The sequence below is a fragment of the Mustela nigripes genome, chromosome 2 (genome assembly GCF_022355385.1).
Source record: "Mustela nigripes isolate SB6536 chromosome 2, MUSNIG.SB6536, whole genome shotgun sequence".
Taxonomy (NCBI): Eukaryota; Metazoa; Chordata; class Mammalia; order Carnivora; family Mustelidae; genus Mustela; species Mustela nigripes.
In genome coordinates, this window is record NC_081558.1 from 150,753,024 (window position 1) to 150,780,246 (window position 27,223).

The 27,223-nt window shown below is 35.6% G+C and overlaps 1 protein-coding gene across 2 annotated transcripts in view; it reads left to right on the top strand.

Moving 5' to 3' along the window:
* Positions 1–27,223, top strand: part of XRN1 (5'-3' exoribonuclease 1) — a 99,600-nt gene that overhangs the window by 41,128 nt on the left and 31,249 nt on the right. For both annotated transcript variants that reach the window (XM_059391814.1, XM_059391816.1), the window contains exons 20-27: positions 804–935; positions 10,893–11,055; positions 13,234–13,347; positions 15,404–15,502; positions 17,751–17,866; positions 18,378–18,524; positions 23,141–23,230; positions 23,589–23,724. In XM_059391814.1, the coding sequence (XP_059247797.1) occupies positions 804–935; positions 10,893–11,055; positions 13,234–13,347; positions 15,404–15,502; positions 17,751–17,866; positions 18,378–18,524; positions 23,141–23,230; positions 23,589–23,724 (997 nt within the window). The remainder of the gene's footprint in view (positions 1–803; positions 936–10,892; positions 11,056–13,233; positions 13,348–15,403; positions 15,503–17,750; positions 17,867–18,377; positions 18,525–23,140; positions 23,231–23,588; positions 23,725–27,223) is intronic.

Here is a 27,223-nt window from a genome sequence, read left to right on the forward strand (position 1 = left end):
CATCTAAGTATTTAAGTTATTTTGGAGCAACTATAGATAATACTATGTTTTAAATGTTGGTTTCCACAGCTAGTATCTAGAAATACAGTTGATTTCTGTATGTTGATTTTATATCCTGGGATCTGGCAAACTAAGTTTACTTCCCTGCCTCTCTTCTTGAAGAGTCCAGGCCAGTTATTTTGTATAATTCTGGATTTACCTGATTGTCTCTGCTTAGTGTCACTTAACTTGGTCCTCCATCCCACATATTTCCTGTCAACTGGAAGTTAGGTATAATGGTTTATGAGAATCAAGTTAAAATTTTTAGCAAATACACTTTATTGAATTTGAGAGTATTTTTTTTAATTCTTTAAAAATCTATATTTTATTATATATTTAGTTTTTTGAGAGAAAATAAAATTTTTATATTTGAAATTTTTTACAAGTCTTTGTTCTAAAATTTTATATTACAGTTTAAAAAAAGAATGTTGGGGGACACCTGGGTGGCTCAGTGGGTTAAGCCTCTGCCTTCAGCTCAGATCATGATCTCAGGGTCCTGGGATCAAGCCCCACATCAGGCTCTCTGCTCAGCAGAGGGCCTGCTTCCCTTCCTCTCTCTCTGCCTGCCTCTCTGTTCACTTGTGATCTCTCTCTATCCATCAAATAAATAAAAAATCTTTAAAAAAAGAAAAAAAAAGGATGTCTGGTGTTTTGCTGTTATATCATGTAGAAACCTTTTCACTTTGAGGACTTATGCTGCTAAACACCTTATTAAACCATAAATTTGGAGGTAATATAATTTTAATTTTATTTTTATTTTTAAGATTTTACTTGGAAGAACCTCCAGGAACACAGAAGCTTTATTTGGGAAGAACTGCCCCACCATCTAAAGTGGTCCATCTTGGAGACAAAGAGCAATCTAACTGGACAAAAGAAGTACAAGGAATTTCAGAATAGTGAGTGTCAAAATGTATTTAATGTCATAGAACTAGAATGTGATCTAATGTACTTGTTCTCTCATTATTTCCTACTTAACATAGTAATCACTATGAATACTGACTACATCTTCATTTTATGTTCTAAAGAAAACAATAATCCTAGTTTAAAATAATACCTGGTTAGCAGCAGTGATAGCTTTGCCCAGTTTGTCACTAAAATTCTTCATGATGTACAAAGAAAGAAAAGATACAATCACATAATACTAGGAATAACAGTTAATAATAGTTATTAGGTTGCCACTGAATTTCTTGGCCACATGTAATGAAAATAGGAAGGAAAATTTTCCTTTGTTTCTCACCCTTAATCTCTGATCACTTTCCTAACTTCTCTGCATCTAAGTCCGTTACGCCCCTGAATTCAGAAATGCAGGGTCTGTAACCAGCCAAATAACTAAGAAACTGGCCCTCCTCCATGGTCCCACCATGACTTCTCTTTCTTCATCCAAATACTAGAATTCTCCAAACCAAAACAGAATAATATATATTGGCAATGGCGCATGAAATTGTGTTGTAAATGTATATCCATCTCCCTTCCTGTTAAAACTGTAATAACATCCATTGGTAAATGGGAATTTAAGGAGATGCCTCTTACACAATTTTAGAGTTGATACCAGGCTATACTATCCTTATTCAAAAATGAGTAAACAGGGAAAATATAAAGAGACCATAAAAAACCTTCCAGCATGGGGTGCCTGGGAGGCACAGTCAGTTAGGCATCCAACTCTTGGTTTCAGCTCAGGTCGTGATCTCAGGGTTTTGAGTTCAAGCTTGCATCAGGCTCTGTGCCCACCCAGCATGGAGGCTACTAGAGATTCTCTCCCTCCCTCTCAAATAAATAAATAAATCTTTAAAAAAAAAAAAAACAACAAAAACCCATCTAGCATAAAACAAGGAGATAAACAGCTCTTTGGAGGTAGAGCTATTTTTTGTCTTCTGAGAGTATAAATTAGATACCCCTGTCGTAGTCCATACTATACTGAATTTTATTTTATAGTTCATAAATAAAAATCACAATAATAAATTTATTTGTGTGATTATTTTAATGACTATTTCCTTAGATAGTAAGCTCCATAAAGGTAGGGGACATATCTACTTTTGTTAACACTCTGTTCTCATTCTTTGGCTAATGCTAAAGCAGCCTATAAATATTTGTTTGTTTAAATGAACAGAGATTGTTTTGTTCGACTCCTTTGATTGACAAGAAACTCCATTCAGAATACTACAAGAGTTTAGACATTTATTCATGTGTTCAACAATTATTGATACTTGCTGGGTTTAGTGGTTGGCACTGTAGATACCATAAAGAATAAAATTATATAGTCCCTATGCTCATGAAACTTAACGGCTGGTAGATGAAAACTGGGCATTAATGTCTTGTGTGAATTTTTTTTTTAAGATTTATTTATTTGAAAGAGAGAGAGAGAGCAGATGCATGAGTGGGGGATGGGGCAGAGAAAGAGAATATCCAAGCAGACTCCAGCTAAGCCTGGAGCCCAATGCAGGGCTCAGTCTCAGGAGCTGTGAGATCAGAACCTGAGCCAAATCCAAGAAGCCACTTAACTGAGCCACCAAGGTGCCCCATCTTGTGTGAATTTTTGATCAAACTATAATTATGATAATTACTTTGAAGAAGTAGTGTTCTGAGACCATGTAATAGAGGAGTTTGACTTAGCTAAGGAGGCATTTGCCTTAGTTATAGAAAACTTACCAAAAGAAAATGTTGATTAAACTGGTTATCTGAATATGGGGTAGGAGTTAGGCAAAGAGTGAAAAGGGAGCATGTTTCAGGATGAGAAAAATGTACATATAAAGTTCCTATGGCAAGTGGAAAAGTAGCATATATAACATTAATGATAATGGCCAATGTGACTGGAGTGTTAGAACCAAAAAGGAACCCTAATGAGGAAGATGAGGCAACAAAGGGGAAAGAAACAAGGCAATCTGAGAGGTAGGAGAACAGCCAGGAAAGTGTTACATCATGCAAATTAAAAAAAAAAAAGAGTGTTTGAAGAATAAGGGAATAAGTCATGTCAAATATTATGGAGAAGATTAATAAACAAGAGCTATTTTGTTTGAGCAGTGGGGCTGCAAGCTGGACTAGTATGGGTGGAAGAATGATTGAGAGTAACAGAAATGGAGACATAATAGGAGTAAACAGCTTCAGAAACTTCAGTTGTGAAGTAAGCCAGAAGCTCTTGACTCCTTGTTCTGTCGGTTCTTCCCATATGGATGGACTTGATCTTCTTGATGGCCACGAAGAGCAGAGATAATAATCAATGCAGCAGACTGCTGAAGTTGATGGCAATGTGTGTTGATTCATACAAAAGAATGATTTTTAGTGCCTGCCAGTTTAGGATCTCTGGTTAACCAAATAGGGTAGACGAGGCTATATGGATTCATAAGCACTTAGGTGTATTTATTCTGATTACCATTTTCTTAGACTGCTTGTTTTTTTTTTTTTTTAACCACCATATTCCTCTCTCATATCACCTTACATTTTGTCCCCTCTTCCCACACCTCCCCAGCACTTCTATAATATGTCTTGTAAGGTGAAATTCATACGGCCAGTGATACTCTGCCCCTGAGGGTGGGTTTATCTTACTTACTTGTGATTTTGCACATTATATCAACATGAGGATCTCATGGCTCTAATGATTAAGAATAATGCTTGCACAGACCATCCTTAACTCTAAGACTTCTACAGCAAGAATGTAGATCTTATTACTTATTTCACTTATCTCCATATATCTTATTAACAAAGACTTGTTCTCCTAAGTTCAGTACATCCTTTTTTGTGTGAACATAACACATGAAATATTTCAAGGAGTACCAAGTTATGTGACTTTATTTTTAGAAACTCTCTGAGTACATATGACAATGTTGGTACCTTTTTGTATTCCTGTGTAGCAGATTTCCTTTCTAATGAAAACTACCATTAAGACATAGCTAAAGGGGGGGCGCCTGGGTGGCTCAGATCATGATCTCAGTGTCCTGGGATCGAGCCCCACATCGGCCCTCTGCTCAGCAGGGAGCCTGCTTCCCCCTCTCTCTCTGCCTGCCTCTCTGCCTACTTGTGATCTCTCTCTCTGTCAAATAAAATAAATAAAATCTTTAAAAAAAAAAAAAAAAGACATAGCTAAAGGGGCACCTGGGTGGCTCAGTGGGTTAAAGCCCCTGCCTTCGGATCAGGTCATGAACCCAGGTTCCTAGGATCAAGCCCCGCCCGCATCGGGCTCTGCTTGGCAGCGAGCCTGCTTCCTTCCCCTCTCTCTTCCTCCTTCTCTGGCTACTTGTGATCTCTGTCTGTCAAATAAATAAATAAAATCTAAAAAAAAAAAAAAAAAGACATAGCTAAAGAGGGGCACCTAGGTGACTCAGTGGCTTAAGCCTCTGCCTTTGGCTCAGGTTGTGGTCTCAGGGTCCTGGGATCGAGCCCCTGGGATCGAGCTCTCTATTTGGCAGGAAGCCTGCTTCCACCCCACTCCCAACCCCTGCTTGCCTCTCTGCCTGTCTCTTTCTCTCTCTCTGTCAAATAAATAAATAAAATCTTAAAAAAAAAAAAAAAGACATAGCTGAAGAAGGATATAGAATTGAATGGACTTGGTGTTTGGTTTATTCACCGAGATAGGATCATGTGTAAAAATGAGAAGAGAGGTGCAATTTTCAAAAGAAAGAAAACAATGTATTTGAAGATGGAACAAGATAGATTCTTAAAGAGGAAAAAGGTAGCTCCTCTGTTTTAACAAGATGGTATACAAATACAGGTTGGTATGTGTGTTTGGCATGGAGCAGATGAGAAGCTCTCATCGGTTGCCTTTGTTTTCTTTGTAAAGTGAATGTTGAATTCACCTATTTAGAATGGAGGCAGGAAAAGAGAGATTGGTCTTAAATTTGAGTAAAACAGAGAAGGTTTGAAAATAGTGCTTGGGGGAGCACTTGGCTGGCTCATTCAGAAGAACTTGTATACTCTTGATCTTGAGGTCATGAATTCGAGCCCCATATTGAGTGTAGAGATTACTTACATATATAAATAAACTTATAAAAAAAAAGTCCTTGGAGAAAATAGAAGACTATCAGTTGATCAGAAGAATGTGGTTGAATTATAGGCAATATTGAGGGCCCTTTTTGAAGTTGAATGACATTAATTTAAAATGTAATGATCTGCCCTATCTTTTGGTAGTAGAGCTCTGTTGATCAGTTACAGGCCTAGAAAAAGCAGAGATTTAACAAGCACTGGATTTTGCTAGATGGATATAATGAAAAGACAGAAAGGCAAGGAAGTTAAGGATATTGGCAGGAATGTTACTGAAAAAGTAGACAATGGAATCTAAGTGGGATAGTAGGAGAAGTAAAGTAGGTTAAGTTAATAGTTTTAGAGAAAGTAGAAGGATCAGTGGATTGGAGATCCCAAGTTAAGCTAATCATAAAGTGGTTGAGGGTCGCCTTTGTGGCTCAGTGGGTTAAAGCCTCGGCCTTTGGCTCAGATAATGATTTCAGCGTCCTGCGATTGAGCCCCACACCAGGCTCTCTGCTCAGCACGAAGCCTGCTTCCTCCCAGCCTCTCTGCCTGCCTCTCTGCCTACTTGTGATCTCTGTGTGTCAAATAAAAAAAAAAAAATCATAAAGTGGGTTGAACAAGCAAGTTTGCTGGAAAAATTTTTAGACAATAAGATGTTGGGATTAATGATTTTGGAGGTAAATCTATTATGGGTGATGTCATGACCCAGATCATAGCTATAGGACTAGATGGCTGAAGTGGAATGGAAGAGATTATTGGTGCTAAGGAGATAGTGAAACTAAATTCCTATGGTGTTAGTTAGGTTATATATGTAAACTCTGAGAACATTCTGGATGACAGTGGGCATAAGGATAGAATGGAAAAGAGCAGAGTAGTTTACTATGAGGGATTTGAATGTCACGGTAGGTTGTAAGGAGAACACCCTATCCTAGCCCATATACAGTATGAAAACAAATGGCTACTCCTTGAGAGAGCTACACGGAGAACTGATGATACTTCAGTTAAACAGGTTACTATTGAGGATATAATAGAATGAAAAGGATTGGGAATTGGAGAAAGAAGACTGAAAGAAAGACATAAGAAAGTACTTTTGGGGTTGCTATGAAGAAGATGATGCATTTAGAAGATAATTTGGAGAAAAGTTCCAAAACCTTGTACCTCAAACAAGCAAGAGATGAGTCAACCCAAAAAAATGTGGTTACCAAATCATTGGTGACAAATGCCAGTTTATTAATAAATTATTAAAATACAGAATTATTTTTTAAGTACTAACTCACATTTTACATAAGATAAAGTTAAAGTATAGTTTTGTTTATACTTTAGAAAAGAAGAGATATGTTAAGTATTTTTAAAAATTTAATGCCCCAGGGGCGCCTGGGTGGCTCAGTGGGTTAAAGCCTCTGCCTTCAGCTCAGGTCATGATCTCAGGGTCCTGGGATCGAGCCCCGCATCGGGCTCCCTGCTCAGCAGGGAGCCTGCTTCCCCTCCTCTCTCTGCCTGCCTCTCTGCCTACTTGTAATCTCTCTCTGTCAAATAAATAAATAAAAATCTTTATAAAAAAAATTTAATGCCCCACATCAGTTATTTTAACCCTTGGAATCTGCATTAGAGAGACAAGCCCTAAAACATCTGGCTTTGAAAACCAGTGGGGCTTGTGGCCAGGAGAAACAGAGCTGTAGGAAATAGAGATTGTGTTCTTAAAGAGTTCCCACATGGACTCAATTATCCTAGGACCCAGGTAGGGTAAAAGCTGAAGTTTGTAAATTGCCTAGACCGTATGGGAAGGACATTGATTTGCTAACCTTAGGTAACTGTTGGAGAACAGGGGCCTATTGGAATTCTTTTCAGGGACTGAAGCATTGATAGGTGCCATTTTTGCATTCTTCTTCTATCTTGCTAGTGCCAAAGTTGGCAGGTGCCATTTTTGTATAGTAAAACAACACTATACAGCCTATATAGTAAAATAACACTAATATTGTTTGCCCAAGTGTACTTCAATTAAAAAAGAAAGAAAGAATACAGACTAGAGGCGCCTGGCTAGTCAATAGAATACATGACTCTAATCTCAAGGTCATGAGTTCAAGCCCCACATTGGGAGTAAAGTTTACTTAAAAATAAATAAAAAATAAATAAATAAACACAGCTGTTTAAAAAGAGAGAGAGAGAGAGAATATTGACCACAACACTGACCCCAAAGCAATAAAAGTAAAAGCTAAAGTAAATAGAGAGGGATGCCTGGGTGGCTCCGTCCATTAAGCCTCTGACTCCGTTTTGGCTCAGGTTGTGATCTCAGGGTCCTGGGATCTAGCCTCAGGTCAGGCTGTACACTCAGCCAGGAGGCTGCTTGAGGATTTCCATCTCCCTTTGCCCTTATCCCCTATACATGTGTGCATTTGCACATACTCTCACTCTCTCAAATAAATAAATTTTTCTTTTAAAAAGTAAATGGAGGGCGCCTGGGTGGCTCAGTGGGTTAAGCCGCTGCCTTCGGCTCAGGTCATGATCTCAGGGTCCTGGGATTGAGGCCCGCATCGGGCTCTCTGCTCAGCAGGGAGCCTGCTTCCCTCTCTCTCTCTCTGCCTGCCTCTCCATCTACTTGTGATTTCTCTCTGTCAAATAAATAAATAAAATCTTTAAAAAAAAAAAAAAAAAAAGTAAATGGAGAAAAGTCTTCCTACCACTTGAAAATTTAAAGCTATTATTCTAAATTACTATTTTAGGTTTTTTTTCTAATAGAAAGTTTCTATTGAAGTATATAGAGAAAAGAATATACACAATGCATAAATATTTTACTTGATAAATTTTCACATGTATAACTAGAATGTAAGTCAAGAAACAGAACCAACAGAGGGGCACCTGGGTGGCTCAGTCCTTAAGCATCTGCCTTCGGCTCAGACCTTGATCCCAGAGTCCTGGGATCGAGCCCCACATGGGGCTCCCCGGGAGCCTGCTTCTCCGTCTCCCTTTCCCCCTGCTTGTGTTCCCTCTCTTGCTGTGACTCCCTCTGTCAAATAAATAAATAAAATCCTTAAAAAAAATAGAACCAACAGAGAAGTTGTCATAATCCTACAAAGCCCCGTATGCCCTCTTCCAGCCATTACCATCTATTTCTCCTCTCCTCCAAATGTAACTATTTTGATTTGTAACTCTAGAGATTAGTTTTTCCTATTTCGAACTTTGTAAGAATTGATTCATACAGAATGTATTCTTTTTGAACCTGACCTCTCTTGTTCCGTACTGTGATTCTAATATTCATATGTTGTTACATATAGTTTAGTTTGTTCATTTTCACTAATGATTATATTACATTGTATGAATATAGTACAATTTATCCATACTTTTGTGGATAGATAGTTGAGTTGTTTGGCGCTTTTAGTGAATAGGTATATATGCATTACTGTTAGGTACATAATTAAGAGTGGAATTACTGCTTCGTAGGATAATGCTTAAGCTCAGCTTGAGTAGATACTACCAAAAAGAGTTACAAAGTGATTGTATCAATTTACATTCTTCTAGCAATTTATAAGAATTTATTTTCTCTCTACCTTCAGTACTTATTATTGTCACTTCCATTTTAGCCATTGCTATATAGTGATATTTCATTTGGCTTAATTTGCATTTCCCTAATGACAGTAAAAGTTGAGCATCCTTTCATATTTGTTGGTCATTTGAATATGCTCCTTTGTGCAATGCCTGTTCATATATTTTGCCCTTTTTCTGAGTTGATTACCTGTCTTATATTAATTTTGTTTTTTTTTTAAGATTTATTTACTTATTTATTTTAGATAGAGCAAGAGCATGAGCACAAGCACAAACATGGGGGAGGGTTGGAGGGAGATGGAGAAACAGATTGCTTGTGCTGAGCAGGAGGCTGACTCAGAGCTCAGTCCCAGGACTTGGGGATTGTGACCTGAGCTGAAGCAGATGCTTAACCCACTGAGCCACCCACGTGCCCCACAGTCTCTTATTTATGATTTTCGTGTGATGCTATTCTCAATTTCAAAGAAAAGTCTTAAATGATTCATTATTAAATATAATGATTGCCATAGAGTGGTTTTTTTTTTAAGATTTTATTTATTTATTTGACAGAGATCACAATTAGGCAGAGAAGCAGGCAGAGAGAGAGGAGGAAGCAGGCTTCCTCTGAACAGAGAGCCCGATGCGGGGCTCAAACCCAGGACTCCAGGATCCTGACCCGAGCCGAAGGCAGAGGCCCTAACCCACTGAGCCACCCAGGCGCCCCTAGAGTGTTTTTATTTAATTGATATTCTTTATTAGATAAAGGAAATTTCCTTCTATTCCTAGTTGGTTGAGAGTTTTTATCATTAATTAGTACTGATTTTGTCAGGTTTTTTCCTGCATCTGTCAAAACGACCATATGATTTTTCTTTTAATCTGGTGAATTATGTTGATTGAATTTCAAATATAAATCTATCCCTGAATTCCTGGAGTAAATCCTATTAGACTATGACGTATTTTCCTTTTTATATGTAATTGGATTAGATTTGTTACATTTTGTTTAGAATTTTTGCTTTTATTTTTATGAGAAAGATTAGCAAATAATTTTCTTTTCTTGGGATATCCTTGTCATATTGGTAGCAAGATTACTGGCTAAATAACTTTTGAGTAAAATTAGTAGGTTTTCCCACTGGATTTTTAGAAAATGGTAGCAGAAGGCGCCTGGGTGGCTCAGTTAAGTGTCTGCCTTTGGCCTAGGTCATGATCCCAGGGTCCTGGGATTGAGTCCCACATCAGGCTCTTAGCTCAGTAAGGAGACTGTTTCTCCCTCTGCTTGCCACTCCACCTGCTTGTGCTCTCTCTCTTTCTTTAACAAATAAATCTAAAAAAAAAAAAAGAAAGAAAGAAAGAAAGAAAAAGCAGAATGCTCCATTTCAGAAATTTGTTGGAAGACTTCTGTTTCTTTTTTTAAGACGCCGTGACTTATTTCAGACCAAGGCTACCATTGAGAACAACAATATATATATATATAAGCTGCTATGGGAAAAATATATATGTGTGTGTTATATATAATAATGTCATTCATCTATATACTATATATATATATCTATAGTATATATTAAATAATATATTTATATAAAACACAAATACAAAAATTTTAATTATGATATAATGAGCTGAGCAGATGGTCTGAATAGTAATATAGGCACACTAAAAATTCAGTCAGTGAGGGGTTACTGGGTGGCTCAGTTGAAAAAAAAAGAAAATTCAATCAGCTAGAAGATGAAGCTGAGGGATTCATTCCGTCAGCACACAGTACAAAAGCATGAAGAGATGAAAAGAGTATAGTCAGAATTTCTAGTATTTCTCAAATAGGAGTTCTAGGAAGAGAAAATGGAAAAGAGATAGGGAAATATCCCTTGGATGAAGAATAATTTTATCTTTAGATCAGAGGTCAGCAAATTTTTTCTGTAAAGGCCAGATAGTAGATATCCTGGGCTTCGTAGACTTTACAGTAGTAGACTTTGTAGACTTTGAGTAGTTTGTCACAACTACTCAACTATGCTATTGTAACACAAAAGCCATCATAGACAGTAAATAAATTGATGACTATGTTTAAGTAAAATTTTATTTACAAGAAATGGGGTCAGTCTAGATTTGTCTCATGACCGTAGTTTGCTGACCTATATTTGAGATTGAAAAGGCCCACTGGGGGCACCTGGGTGGCTCAGTGGATTAAAGCCTCTGCTTTTGGCTCAGGTCATGATGCCAGGGTCCTGGAATAGAGCCCCACATCAGGCTCTCTGCTGCTAGCATATTTATTTAAATTTTATTTAAACATTTGATTATGAGTTGGTAGTTTGATTATCATCCTAGAATATATATACATACTCAACATACTCATACATATCTACGTTTCTTTTTTATTTTTTCTTTAGCTACCTAAGAAGAAAAGGAATAATAATAAATGAAACATCCGCAGTTGTATATGCTCAGTTACTCACAGGTCGTAAATATCAAATAAATCAAAATGGTGAAGTCCGTCTAGAGAAACAATGGTCGAAACAAGTTCTTCCTTTTGTTTATCAAACTATTGTAAAGGTAAGTCTCCATCAAATCTCAATTGTATCTAAATCTGCACTACTCCTGCTATATAAAGAAAAAACTGTATCATATTTAATATTTATTTATAAATAGAAAACTAATGCAGCAATGCATTATGGAGACTATGATTTAATATCATTTGAAAAAACTGTATGTATAATTGACATATTATATTGGTTTCAAAGTGTACAAAATGATTCAGTATTTGTATATACTGCCAAATGATCACCAATATAAGTCTTGTTACCATGTGTCACCATACAAAGTTACAGAATTTTTTTCTTATGATGAGAACTTTTAAGATTTACTGTTTTTACAGCTTTCAAATACGTAGTACATTATTACTGACTAAAGTCACCATGCTATACGTTACATCCCCATGATTTATTTATTGTGTAACTAATACCCCTTCAGTATTAGTATAACTAGTACCCCTTAAGCCCCTTCATGCATTTTATCCATCTCCCCAAACCCCTCTGTCTGGCAGCCACCAGTCATTTCTCTGTATCTGCTAGTTGTGTTGTGTTTTATTTGTTTGTTTTGTTTTTTAAATTGCATATTAACTGAAGTCATGTATTTGTTTTTCTCTCATACTTCACTTAGCATAATACCCTCGTGTCCATCTATGTTGTTGCAAATGGCAAGATCTTCATTATTTTTTATGACTGAGTAATAACCGTGTGTGTGTGTGTGTGTGTGTGTCTATGTGTCTGTGTAGAGGGAGAGAGAGACCCCATATATACATGGGGGTAGGGTGTGCCTGCCAGCTTTAGCAGAGCACACTTGCCAATGCTAGCAAAGTAAAGGAAGAACACAAAAAAGAACACAAAGTAAAGGAAGAACAAACAAACAAAAAAAAGAACACAAAGGAAGAACACTGCTTTTACCCTGGATCTCAGGGCTAGTAAGTCTGCACAAAAGCCCTTTACAAGCAGAATCTCCATTACCTTCAGCCTTTTGGTCTCCTAGACATAAGCCCCATTTGTTTTCAAAGCCACATACTTTGGCAGCCTGTCTCGCCAGTGCAGTTTCCAAGGGTTGGAAGGTGCCTGATACAGAACACAAACCCCTTGCTCCTCAAGAAGGAGATCTCTCCTGATTGTGGGTCTCCACATCAGGGGCAGGGTTTTTGGCAATAGTATGTCTGCCTCTCCTACCCAAATCAATCTGTACCTTTTAATCTTTTGTTGTGGAGTTGCTGTTCAACTATTTTTCAGGTCTCTTTAAGAGGGAACTAATTGTTCCATATGTAGGTGAAGATTTGGTGTGTCCATGGGAGGAGAGGCATTCAGGATCTTCCTGTGCTGCCATCTTGAACCGTCTTGAACCACCACAAAAACTGTAGTCTTTGAAAGGGTTGTTATATGCTCACTCTGTGCATAATTAGGAAACTTGTCTTTTTTATTTATTTATTTTTTTAAACTTAATATCTAATTAAAAGCCTAGCATTAGCTTAACAGCCTACAGTTTTAGATTTTTATTCTCCAAAAAATGTTTGCCTGAAATAAATTAGTAAATAAATAAATAAAAGTATTTGCTTTTGTATTGGTAATTTTGGGTGTGATAACAAGACAAAAAAAAAATTTTTTTAAGATTTATTTATTTATTTATTAGGCAGAGAGAGAGGGAACACAAGTGGGAAGACTGAGAGAGGGGGAAGCAGGCTTCCTGCCAAGCAGGGAGCCGGATGTGGGACTCCATCGCAGGACACTGGGATCATGACCTGAGCTGAAGGCAGAGGCTTAACAACTGAGCCACCCAGGCGCCTGAGACAAAATTTTTTTAAAGCATGTACTGATACTGTAATTTTGAGAAACAGTATAGTGTAGTGATTAAGAACGCAGACTGCCTGAGTTGACTTTTTAGCTGTATGATCTTGGCGGGTGATATTTCACGCCCTTTTGGTGCCTTAGTTTCCCCATGTGTGAAGTGAGGCTAATAATGATCTGTGCTATACAGGGTTGTCTTGAGAATGAAATTAACTAATGTACAAAATACCTAGAAGAATGGCATATAAAGTCAATACATTTTAGCTGCCAGTATTGTTATGTAGAAAATCTTTACATTTTGCATTTGCAGACAGCATGGTAATAACCCCATAGGAAGAAAAATTTGATGTCCAATCCATAGGACTTTTGACTGTGATAATTTACTTTTATATTTCATTCTGTATAGGATATCCGAGCTTTTGACTCCCGTTTCTCCAATATCAAAACATTGGATGACTTGTTTCCTCCCAGAAGTACGGTCTTTATGCTGGGAACCCCCTATTATGGCTGCACTGGAGAAGTTAGTTCCTGTTATTGTTACTAATTAAATTTCTTTCTAGTTCTAAGTGATAGTTATTTAACTTCTCTTCATTTAGGTATAAAATAAAATGTAATACTAAAGGGGAAAAGTTCATTTGTCTAACTTATAAACACAGTATTTGACTATATATCTTTAATCTTGAGCAGGTTGGGGTTAAGAGGCAGGGGAGAAAGAATTCAAATCTTAATCTCTTATTTAGCAGGTTTATTCATTATGGTAGTGGATGAAGCAGTTATGAAATTATTTTAGTTGTATTATTGAGTTGGTGAAGTTATAAATGTGTTGATGTTTGAGGAACTCCAGTTCTCACATGAAAAAGATACATGTAAATATGAAATGGAAGAATGCAAAGAAGAATCTGTGGGGACAGATTAGAATTGAAGGTATTAATGTGAACTTATGATTTTAAAAATATATCCATGTGTTTAGACATATGTATATGGACACATATATATGGATATATATGTATATTTGTATGTGTGTGAATGCATATATGCCTATACATACATGTACTTTCTAGCTGTATTTGCTCAAAAGGTTAAGAAACAAAGATAATCTAGTAACAATACATTTAATCTCCAGGTTTGACCTCTAATAATACACCCCACTGAAAGCTTTTCAGAGAAATGGCCCATTACTAGGCTGGGGCAGGGTAGGTAGAAGATAAACTTTTTACTTTACATTTTCTAGAACCACCGGTTAGGCCAGAAAATAAAGAAGTGCTCAAAAGACTGATGGGACCATATCACATAAACACAGAAACCAGGTCAAAGGAGCTCCTACCAAACTGCTCAAATCTGGGACAGTTTGAGTACCAAAATAATAAAGTACACTAGTGCATTATAAACCATTGGGCTGGGGGGGATAGGAATTAATGATTCCACAGTGATAATAAATAAGCAAATAGAGAACAGAAGGGCCCTTGTTTATAGTATCATGTCAAAGGTAAATGGAGTGTGCTAGAGTTGGAAAACCATTTTATAAGCATTACAATAAAGATTGAATCAAGTAACAATCTCCATTGGAAACTAAATCTAGGGGGAATTTTTTTTATCTGAGTAGGATATTTTCATGGCCTTAGAAAGTGTCTTCCCACAGACCATTAATTAGTTATGAGAAAAAAAACCTAATTGGACAGTGAAGAAATTGAGCAATGTCATGCACCTCCATATGTGATACCAAGGTATTAAGAAGGACACATCACCCATGCACTATTCTAGCTGAGAATATATGAGCTTAACTTAATCATAAGGAAACATCAGACAAATCCAAAATGAGGCACTTTTGTTTTTAAAGGCAGGATGAAGAGAGAAGAATGACCTTATTCTTCAAAAATGTCAATGTTATAAAAGACATAGACTTTGGATATAGTCTAGATTTAAGTTGGCTAGGGGGTATGATAACTAAATGTAATGTCTGATCCTAGCCTGAATTCTGTAGTAGAGGGAGAAGAGGGTTTTCTTTATTATAATATAGGAAAAATTTGGGGCCAACCGTGACAAAATTGGTATATGGACAGTTGATTGAACTATTTTATCAATGTAAAATGAGTGTATTTAGTAACTGTACTGTGGTTATATAATAAAATATCCTTCTTCTTAGGCTATATTTACCAAAATATTAAAGGGTAAGGGATATGATATATGTAATATACCCTCAAAAAGTTAAAAAAAAAGTAATTATGTATATGCATAGAGTACAAATGTTAAAGCAGATTGAGTAAAATGTTAATATCTAGGTAAATGTTTTATAAGTGATCTTTAACCTGTTTTTATGTTTGCAGCTTTTTGATAATTTAAATTTATTTGCAAATAAAAAGTTAATTTAAAGGAAAAAAAACTGGCTATTAAAGCAATGTGTATTGGCTCAAATTTATAATATAATCACATTCATTTATGAATTCTAAGAGAATCTCCAGTATCCAATTTTACTGTCTTGTTGTATTTCAGAAATAAACATTGTTCAAATAAGTAGAAAAGTAAATAAAATGTGGTGAAAGAGACTAAAACATTGTGATTTTCTTTTTCCCTCCAAGGTTCAGGATTCAGGGGATGTGATTACAGAAGGTAGGATTCGTGTGGTTTTCAGCATTCCATGTGAGCCCAATCTTGATGCTTTAATACAAAACCAACATGTGAGTACCATAGTCCATATTGCCTAATTTAGAACTGATAAACTTTGAAAAGTGTTAGAAGCATATTTTTACCACCTCCTTTGAATACATTATAAATATTTTATTTAGTACTGATTAAATTATCTCACAGTTATGTCTAGTACTTAAAAATGAGTGTGGGGAATCTGTTTTCAAACTTCATGCAAATGTTCAGGGGGAAAAAATCATTGAAATCTCATTATTAATCTGTAACAGTTTTTATGGGTTATCATGTTCAAGCTTAAGAAGGGGCACGTGTCTTAGCCTATCCTCTGGGAATAGGCTTAGATTTTTTTAAATAAACTTTTCATAATTAAAGCCTATATTTTTAGTTTCAAGTAGTGGCCTTTTTGCAATGGAAGCTAAAGATGAACAATCACTAGAAAAAAATGGGAAACTGCATTTAAATTCACAGCGTCCTTTTTTAGGGCCTTTTTCCTCCAAAGATGTTCACTGGCCTCCTTTTATTTTTCCCTATTACAATAGGAGGAGGATTCTGATATCTGTTGTATATTCTTATTGATTGATTAGATAATTACTTCAGCTGAAATTAATTCACAATCAGCCAGCTATTGATACTTACACTTTTATTTCTCTAATAGTAAATTCTAAAGCTTTAAATGAACTAAGGGCATTGAACATCAGCATATACTTGAAGAAACATTATGGAAGGCAGAAAAGTCTCCAGATTCTTACCATCAGGTGTCTTTTGGAGAAAGGATTCAGAAAGCACAGTCAGGAAACCAGGAGAGTGTCCTGCTTGATAAAGATGCTGGAGCTCTCTGTTCTGGGAGTCAGTGGAGGGAAAAAATTATTTATGTTCCTTTATCCCTAGCTTTTTCTAGATCTGAAAGAGACTACCCACCTCTAAAGTACAGTGTGCTAGGCATGCCTTCTTCTCTATGCTTTTTCTCTTTACATACCTTATTAACTTTTACTCATCTTCTTTCTCTACCCCAGTGTTCTCTGCTTTTTACTTTACATTTTCTAGAATATTTGTGATGATCTTCATCAATTTTAATTATATCATAATCAAATATTTCTCAAAAACAATACCATTGGTATTTTGGATAGGACAATTCCTATATAAAATAGGATTGTCCTGTATATGATACAGGAATTGTCCTGTATATGATAGCGTAGTTGGCATCTTTGTCCCCTGGAGACTAAGAGGCCCATGCCAGTAACTGAATGATGTGGCCCTATACATTTCCAGATGCTTATTAGAAAAATAAGTAATACTACCTATGATAAGAGAACTACTACCTTAAGTCCTCCTATCTATTCTGGAAAGTGTATTTGAATTGTCTGTATTATTTATAATCCTAATAATGCTCTTGATGGAAAAACTATATTGCATTCTTTACCGAGGATATTAACATATTTTAATAATGAATTTATATATTCCATGCACCAAAAAAAGTTTATCCATTTGGGGGTTATTATAGACATAAAATATGCATATAATTGATAAGTGTTTATTATATTTATACACATTCATATGAATATAGTATATAAAATCCATATAAAATAAGTATGTGTTATTATTATGTATTTTATGTCAAGATTATATGGTAGCTTACCTTTTTTGGTACTGGATTTGTAATTTGCTTCCTGATTAATTTAAAAATTATATGATCTGATACCTTTTTTTAATCTTAGTTTCTTCCCTTATGTACATAAATTTAGGTTATATTTCTTTGACTGTATTAACTATAAGCCTATATATACTTCTTACTTTCATATCATAGTAAATATAATGAAGAACATTTTTAATTGTGCTCAGTAGCAACTGTTTTGATGACATACTCATATTTTAGTTCAATGTTAATAATCATCAAGGCCTCATTATGTCCCTAGTGCTTTACTAGTCCCTACTTGGAATATGAAAATTAATGTTTAAAAAATAGCTCTTGTCTGCAGAGTTTGCCATTTAGACTTACAGTAGACTTTATTTCTTGAGACAGTTTCACAAATTGTATATTTCCTCCCCCTTTCATTCATCCTTGGGAATTCTGTCCTTTAAGGAGAGAGAGGAGCAGAAAAATTCTGCCTACAGATCCTTTCAAAAAAATAAAAAGGGAAATGGATCACTTACTTTTGAAAATCCTTATATTGCCACATTCCAATGGTTAGTGATGTCTTGATTATCTCCAGATTTTAAAGGTAAAGAAATAACATTTGATGCTTTGTGTTTCCATAATTGACCTTTTTGTTTTTATATTTGAAGAAATATTCTATAAAGTACAACCCAGGATATGTGTTGGCCAGTCGCCTTGGAGTGAGTGGATACCTTGTTTCAAGGTTTACAGGAAGTATATTTATTGGAAGAGGATCTAGGAGAAAGTAAGTTTATGTTAGAGAAATTTACTTAAAGTGGCAGAAAAAATTAAATGATAAAGATAAACTGGTTAATACTTTAGTATTTATTTTCTTTTATTAATTGCTCTGAATTTTCTTTTAAAATTATGCATAAATTCCTCTGATGGTGATCTTTCATCTAAATGGCACGTGTTTTAGGCGTTTGGAAAGACAGTTCTTATTTTTAGCAGCTAACAAATTGAACCTTGAAAAAAGGTATCAGAAGGTGTGTGTGAATCTCAATAATATATTTCCCTGCGTTTTCTTATCTCATTCTCTTCTCTAGTTATATAATCTATTTATATGATTTGTTAACTCGGGTTTTAAAGCCTTTCCTTTCAATAACTGCTACTTTGGAAATAACCATGAAAACTATAGAAGAACAATCAAAACTAAGTTTTTCTAAGAATTGAAAGCAAAACTTTGTATTCTTTGAACAAAATTTTAAAACGTGTGTGTGTGTGTGTGTGTGTGTGTGTGTGTGATTTAAATTCAGCCCTCATGGAGACCATAAAGCAAATGTGGGTTTGAATCTCAAATTCAACAAAAAAAATGAGGAGGTACCTGGCTATACTAAGAAAGTTGGAAGTGAGTGGATGTATTCATCTGCAGCAGAACAACTTCTTGCAGAGTACTTAGAGAGGTAAGTGCCTAATAAGATCCTACTAAGCATCCAAAAATGTGGGAATGTAGTAACTCTTTTACTTTGCTGATACCAATTTTAGACCAAAAAAAATGTTTCCTTTGGTAAAATGTGATGTATTACATATAAACGTAATTGTGTATCATGGAGCATCATAGCTGTTTGCAAAAAGAAAATAGAAAAATACTGTATATTTTTTTTAATTTTTTAATTTACTTGACAGAAAGAGATCACAAGTAGGCAGAGAGGCAGGCAGAGAGAGAGGGGGAAGCAGGCTCCCTGCTGAGCAGAGAGCCCAATGTGGGGCTCGATCCCAGGACACTGGGATCATGACCTGAGCCGAAGGCAGAAGCTTAACCCACTGAGCCACCCAGGTGCCCCTACTGTATATTATGTAAAATGAAAAAGGATGATGAGAACTGGCCTACTCTTATTTTTTTTTTAATTTTTAAATTTTTAAAAGTTTTTGTTTTGTTTTAAGTAATCTCTATACCTAACATGGGGCTCAAACCTACAACCCTGAGATCCAGAGTTGCGCTCTCCACCAACTAAGACACTCAGGTGCCCTTTAGCCTCCTTTTACTGAAAATTTTCCTTAACTCGTTATCATAAATTATTCAGTATTTTGCATGTCTATGTTAGTAGTAAGAGAATTGGTACAGATAAACAAAGCAACTCTTCACACTGTGGATTTTCTGAGTCTTAAAACTCCAACCAGATAATAGATTACTGTCCTAAAATTATTGAATCTTATGCTGAAATGGTCTAAAAAATCAATAAATCTCAGCTCCTCATTTAAAAATGAGAAAACTGTACTGAGATTAACTGAGTTACTCAGTGACAAAGATTTATAGGAAAACATTTACTTCTCATTCATAATCGAGTGTTCATTCCTTTGTTCTACTGGTTTCTAACCCTGAATTTGAGGATCCTCTTAGTTTACTAGGGCTGCCGTAACAAAGTAGCACAAACTGGATAGCTTAAGACAACAGAAATTCATTGTCTAACAATTCTGGAGACCAGAAGTCCAAAACAAAGGTGTTTGTTAGGACCATGCTTCCTCTGAAAATGGTAGGAAAGGAACCATTCCATGCCTCTTTGCTAGCTTCTTGTAGCCTCATACATTTGTGCTGAACTCCAGGCCTCCATCTTCACATGTGTTGTCCCTGTACATCTTTACATCATCTTTTCCTCTGTTAATGCCTGTTTTGGTGTCCCACATTTCCTCTTTTCATAAAGACACAGCCATGTTAGATTAGGGCCTACCCTAAAGGCCTCATTTTTATTTTATAATCTCAATAAAAACCTTATTTTCAAATAAAGTCACATTCTGAAGGTAGTAGGAGTGGGACTTCAATCTTTCTTTTTGGGGAAGGAACATGATTCAATCCTGTGTTACCATCTGAAAATTTATTTCTTCACTTCCATATATCTTTTTTTTTTCACTTCCATATTTCTTTAAAATGTTGTATTTACCCTACTTTTTAATGACTTTTCAACTTGACATATGCATTGATTTTGTACCATGAAAAATGAAGCTTTAGCTCTCTTCTACTACCTTCCCTTTCTATCTCCTCACCTTCCTGCACGTGTGTGTGTGTGTATTACCCCTTTCATTATAGTTGTATTAAATCTGTATTTAAGGTTTATTTGATTGAGATAATGTAAATGGTCTCAGGTGGACCTTGTAGATTAAGATGGTTGCATGTCCTTTCTGGTACACATTTTTGTTTTCCCCGTCTTTTTTGATCATTTCCTTATTGTCTATATTCACATAACTAATTCAACCCTAAACTCTTTATCATAGCTGGAAGATTTTGTATAGTCAAACAGATCAGGAGATCTCTCAGTTCTGTTTTTTCGTATAGACTTCCTCCTTGAAACCTTCTATCTTCTTGCTTTGATGTAAACTAATTATTTTCTAGAGCTATCACATAGCTGTCATTCTAAGGTTTCTCTCTACTTTTATCCTAGGAATTCCCTTCACCATTCTGCCTTACAGGATTCCTTTATTTCCTGACTTTCATACCTTTTTCTGTCTTATGTCTCCAGTTTGATGGAGCACTTACTCCAAGAGTTTCCTAAGAGAGCTTGTGTGTCTGGAAATGTCTTTATTCTTCCCTGACTAGACTTGATTGATAGCTGGCCTGGGTGTAAAATCCTAGATTACAGAAGTTTTTCCTTAGAATTTGAAAAGTACTACTCTGTTCTCTTTTTGTTTCCTTTGCTGGTAAGAAGTCCTATGCCATCGTGATTCTGAATCTTTGTGTGTGATCTGTTTCCATTTTCTGAAATCTTCTCAGAATCTTCCCTTTACCAGTGCTGTTTTAATAATGTGATGATGTGTGCCTTGGTATGAGTATTCTTTCCTTTGGCTGTTGAGTCATTTCACACTTAAAACTGATGCCCTTCCATTATGAGAAAATTCCTTGTATTATTTCTTTGATAATTTCCTCCTCTCTTTTTTTCTGTTCTTTCTGAGACTTCTGTTAGATGACAGACCTCTGGATTAATCCTCTTAATTTTCTTATCTCTTCTTACCCATTTTCTATATTGTTATACTTCTGTTCTACTCTGTGGGAGATTTCTTCAACTTTATCTCATATCATTTTTATTTTTATTTGATTTAATCATTTTTAATTTCTCAAAGTGTGTCCTTATCCTTTGACATTCCTTTTCTATAGTGTCTTTTTCTCTTAAGATAGTAGTTCTCGTTTTTCTTCTATTCTCTGTATTTTCTATTTTCTCCAAATTGCTCTTTTTTTTTTTTTTTTTTTTTTTTTTTTACTTCACCGTTTATTTTTAAGTTTTTTTTTTTTTTTTTTTTTTACTTCTCTGGTGCTTCTTTGGTGTCTAATCATATTTAGGAATGAGGTGCTAAAAAGCAGATTGGAAATTTAGTGTGCTTTGGTGGGGCTTGTCAGGTGGGACTTTGCTATTTTCACAAAGGGCCTCCAAATATCACTACTTATGTGTGTATATTTTCCACAGGCTGGCTCCTCCAGCTTTTTCCTTGGAGAACAGATATGAGGAACAAAACTGACTTCCAGTGTTTTGGTTATTAACTGGGAAAAAGGGATCTTATTATGGAATGGATAATATGAAATCCCTCCAAACCTCCTTTTAAATGACTTATTTCTATGGCAGCTAGAATAGTGTTGTCAGACAGCCCTCAGCTATGAGCTTTCTTCAGGGATTGCCTTACAGAAGAGAACTGCCTCACCTAAAGTTATGTCCCTTTCCCACAACAGCCACAGATCCAACACCTGATCTACAAGGAGGTGTGTGAGACCTAGCCGACCTGATTGCCCTAGTTCAGGATAATTCTGAAGGACCATCCTATTTTGAGATCTCTGTAGAACTGACCAAGGAGTTCATTAACAGTAGATGACAGCCCAGCTTTTCCCTTTTTTGCTTCCTTCCCTTTTTCCTTCCCTTCTACATGTGTTGATTCCACAAGAGCCCTCTGATAAACTTCCTTCTTGCTTATTTTCATCTCAAGAGTATGCTTCCTAAAGAAGTTACACTTCCTAGCCTGCTTTCTAGCAACACGTTATGTAGTAGTTAGACTGTCATCAATTCCTTATCATCTCTTTATGTCCTACCCACACATCTCCCTGTGCCTTGTATTCCTAAAGCTAGAGCATCCTCTATTCAACCTCTCCAAAAGATAAACTACAGACAGGTCTTGTGCTGGGGTGAAGGTAAGTAAGCACATGATCAACCAACTGCTATTATACAAAATTTTCAGCTAAAAGTCTAGTAAACTTCACCCTGCCCATACTACAGCATTAAAATGTACCTGGAGCCCTAATTCCAGAGCTTTTGCAGACATGCACGGTTTAAATCAGCTTGCTTGTTGTTGACTTCCCACCCTGGTTGCTTAGGGTGTAGCTTTTTCCTGTCTTTCAAACCAGTTAATACTTACCTATACAGTCTCCAGTTTCTAAAATTTTGTTAACAATTCATGTATGCTCTCAGACTTAACGTTTCTCTTTTCATGCCTTTCTGGGTCTATGCCCTATTTTATACTTTACTCTTTTTTTAGTAGGTTGGGAAGTGAGCAAATATTAAGCACATATGTTCAATCTGCTATGTGTATTTAAAAGTCCTGCACTATTTAGGAAGCAATGGTGTTTTTAGGCATATCAGAAGAAACTTTTAGGTTAGTTTAGTTATTAAATCTTGATTTAAAGTTTACTTGATTGAGATAATGTAAATGGTGGACCTTGTAGATTATTATGGTTGCATTGCCTTTCTTGTACACAGCTTTGTTGTGAAAATTAGAAAATGAATGTGTAGATATTATTTTTGTCATTTATCACCTATCATTATGATCTGAGAGTAGTTAGAGTCAGTAATTGAAATTTATAAGTAATTGAAGTTTATTACAGTTTATGAATTGAATCATTTCTCCCATAGCTACTGAGAGTTTTTTGAGGGCCTGCGAATACTTTCAAATCATTAGGCTCTATCCCTTATTAATACTCTGTGTGTAATAATCAGTCCTCAATACGTTTTGTATGTTCCCTTGGAATCCAAAATTAATTGATAGGAAGTTTATGTGAAGTTAGCCATATATATTTTCTAAGCAGTATTTTTGTTTGTTTGTCTAGGGCTCCAGAACTATTTAGTTACATAGCCAAAAACAGCCAGGAGGATGTATTCTATGAAGATGACATTTGGCCTGGAGAAAATGAGAATGGGTAAGCAAAATTTGTGGTTTTTATTGGCTCATAGTTCAGCTTAGTAGTTCTAGTGAAGGGTACAGTAGCTAGTTTAAAAAGAATTTATACTACTTTTGTGGGGAGGGTTTTATATATTTGCTTTAAGATCGTCATATAATCTGTTTCACTTATATCTGTAAAGTACTTTTAAACTAATTTTGTGGGGTTTTTTAATTACTGAGAGATTTATAATTAGTCCCAATTAAGTTTAGTGATTAATTATTAATTATGTAATTGATATCTTTTATAATTCACAACCCTCGGAAATTTATTACACCTTTTGTATAAACCTCAGAAAGTTTTAATTATTGTGAAAAAATTATTGTTTTTAATGTAGTGCTGAGAAAGTTCAAGAAATTATTACTTGGCTAAAGGGACATCCTGTCAGTACTTTATCTCGTTCTTCTTGTGATTTACAAATTCTGGATGCAGCTATTGTTGAGAAAATTGAGGAAGAAGTTGAAAAGTGCAAGGTACTTATTTTCAATAACCAAGATGACTGATGAGATTTGAAGTTAAATGGATTGTATATAATTTGACAGATTATTTTTGTTTCAACCAAACATGAACTCAATGATTCTAATTTATGACAGGTAATCCTATAGTTTAAAAAATGTAACAGCCACTTCCAGTGGCCATTAATAAGTTCATATGAATTTTTAAAAATGCACTTTAATATATAAAAGCTATCACATTTAAATTTTATGTTCTAATGGTGTTTCTAATTTTAGGAATCAATATTCGCTAATTCTAGCCAAAATACAAAGTTTGTGATTAACAGAGAGAGATCACAAGCAGGCAGAGAGGCAGGCAGAGAGCGAGAGAAGGAAGCAAGCTCGAGGCTGAGCAGAGAGCCCGATGTGGGGCTCGATCCCAGGACCCTGGGATCATGACCTGAGCCGAAGGCAGTGGCTTAATCCACTGAGCCACCCAGGTGCCCCCAAAGTTTGTGATTAAGAAATAAAGTTCATCCCCTATTCCTTCCTATTCTAAGTTCTTTAAAGACATAGTTCTTTTTATAGAACATAAACATTGTGTTTAATTCACTTTTACAGAATCACTTCTAAACATATTCCTTATTTTTGAAATCCTGTTTAATCTTTCCTATTTTTTTATGTCTTGAGGGGTTTTTTTCCTTAAGAATAATTTATGACAGAGAGAGATAGCAAGAGAGGCAACACAAGCACAGGGGACCTGGAGAGGGAGAAGCAGGCTCCCTGCTGAGCAGAGAGATGACGTGGGGCTGGATCACAGGATACTGGGATTATGACTTGAGCTGAAGGCAGAGGCTTAACAACTGAGCCACCCATGGCGCCCTTATATCTTGATTTTAAAAACCCATAATCTTCTGTGTAGGCTTAACTATTTTACTTATTTTGATCTCTGTCTTGATGTAATGGAAAATGGATTGATTATATTTCTTTTTTTTAACTTTTATTTTCCATACATTTGCCTTTTTATTAAAATGATGTTGCTTTGTTAACACAGCAGTCTCACAGCAAACTACATTAAGAAATGGGCTCTGAAGCCATTTTCCCCCATTTCTCTTTCAACACTTTTAATGTTAGGCCAGATACTTCAGATATTTATTTTCCATGTCCCTATTGTCTCATTAATAAAATGAGAGTCAAATAGTACTACTTCACAGGGTCATCAAAAGGATTAACTAAGTTAAATCATGTAAACTCCTTCTAATAATGTCTGTTTTTAATGCCTAACGATGCTTGGCTTTTATTCTTTTAATTCTCTTATCACATATTCAAGAGCTATGAAGACAGTCTGAAAAATTACTACTGGATGATTCTTGTTCTCTTTAGGAAAAAACTCCTAGAGCCAAGAGTTTGATTTTTTGTGATCTATCACTATCACTATCTTTTGATAGATACTCAGATAACGATAGAAACCTGCATTTCATTTTTTAACCTGCATTTCTTTTTGTCTTTCAATCTAGACTAAAATCCATTTGTACAGCATTGTTTTTGAAATGAGTCTCTCACTTAATAAAGGTTTATTACTCTAAGCCCCCAAATTTTATTTGAAATTCTCCATTTCTAACAAGCTCCCAGATCATATTTTGAATAGCCAGACCCCAGAACTTTTCATTTCATATATGTGGGTTAGGGCTTATTGTGAAAATTCCTAAGTTTATTAATTTGCTTAGTGAATCAGGCTTGATTGCCATGTCCTCTAATCAGTGCTATAATGTAGTAATGCCTCGAGATACGTTAAAGCATATAGGTTGTTGTCTTCATATACAGTACTCCAGGCACAAGTTTAGGGACTGCTTTTTTAAATTACTTAAAATACTTCTTCTTTTTTCTCCTTCTTGCTGTTTTCAGGGGGCACCAGTTGTACCCTATTAGTCCTAGTCTGCTGTGGGCTGAAAGCATAGACTTTCTGTCAGTACTGCCTTCACTATTCATTTTATTCAAAATTATGATCTCTCTCTACAGTGCTGATCCCCCCTTACCTGCTTTATTTTTCTCTGCTTTTTACCATCAAACATTTCTTGCTTGTATGTATGTCTCCCTAAGTAGAGCAAAGGAATAGGCCACTGTTTTATCCTTAGCACCTAGATCACTACATGGCACATAAATGGAACTCAGTAAGGATTTGTTGAAAGAATAAATGAAATACCTTTATAATAAAAGATAATAGGGTCTGTTTAAAGACTTGAGCATTTTACAGTATATAAATACAAGAACTCTATGGTATATGGTCTCTATAGCTTGGAGTTGTTTTATGCTCTTTTGTACTTATTTCCATAAGGTGTGTTCTAAAGATGGGTGGCTGCAAATTAAGTAAACTGTTGCCATTTTTCTTAGTTGGTAAGACTTCACTTAAAAAATATTTAATGTGAATGGTAGTTATGGATTGCAATGGATATAAACTGTCCTCATGGTTTTATTGGTAGAACAGGTAACGTTATTTCTGTTTTACAGTAGAAGGAGGCTGATGCTTAAGTTGAGTGTGAGTTCACAAAATTAACAAGGAGTAAAGATGGGACAGAACTCTTCTTCCAACATTTGTTAGATGATCAAAAAATTCAAATATCAAAGCCAATTTCATAATAGTTTCCAAAAGCAAGGGCTTTGTTAAATCAGTGGCACCTTAATTTTTATAAGTAGCCATAAAACCCTAGTATTGTCACTAAATCAGTACTTTATACTTATTTTCTTTTAATGTAGATCTTCATTGACCATCATATACAATTCTTTTTAGAGTAAAAAGGCATTTGAATAGGATAGCATTTACATAAAGTTTTAAACAGGTAACTCTAATCTTTTGTTAGCAGTAAGGTTACTTTGGGGATATTAATAACTGGGAAGGAATACAAGAGTTCTTATGTTGTGCTTAGTAATGTTCTCTTTCTTGAACTTAGCATAGTTATACATAGATAAGCTTATACTATAAAAATCCATCAGGTTTTATGCATACTATTTTATTTTTCTATGCCATAAATGTCAAAAAAATTTCCCTTTAAAAATTGTAAGGGGCACCTGGGTGGCTCAGTTGCTTAAGCATCTGTCTTGGGCTCAGGTCATGATCTCGGTGTCTTGAGATTAAGCCCTGGGTCAGGCTTCCCACTCAGCAGTGAGTCTTCCTCCTCTCCCTCTGCTTCTCCCCAATGCTTGTGCACACTCTCTCTCTCTCAAATAAATAAATAAAATCTTTTTTAGAAAAAATTTTAAGTAAGAATTTATTATCCCCCTGCTGCATCTGAAGAACTTCAAATATTCTTTAAATACTCATTTCATTTGGCTTTTAAAAATGAATAGGAGCACCTGGGTGGCTCAGTGGGTTAAGCCTCTGCCTTCGGCTCAGGTCATGCTCTCAGGGTCCTGGGAGCAAGTCCCGAGCCAGGCTCTCTGCTCAGTGGGAAGCCTGCTTCCCTCTCTCTTTCTCTGCCTGCCTCTGCCTGCTTGTGATCACTCTCTGTCTGTCAAATAAATAAATAATATCTTTATCTTT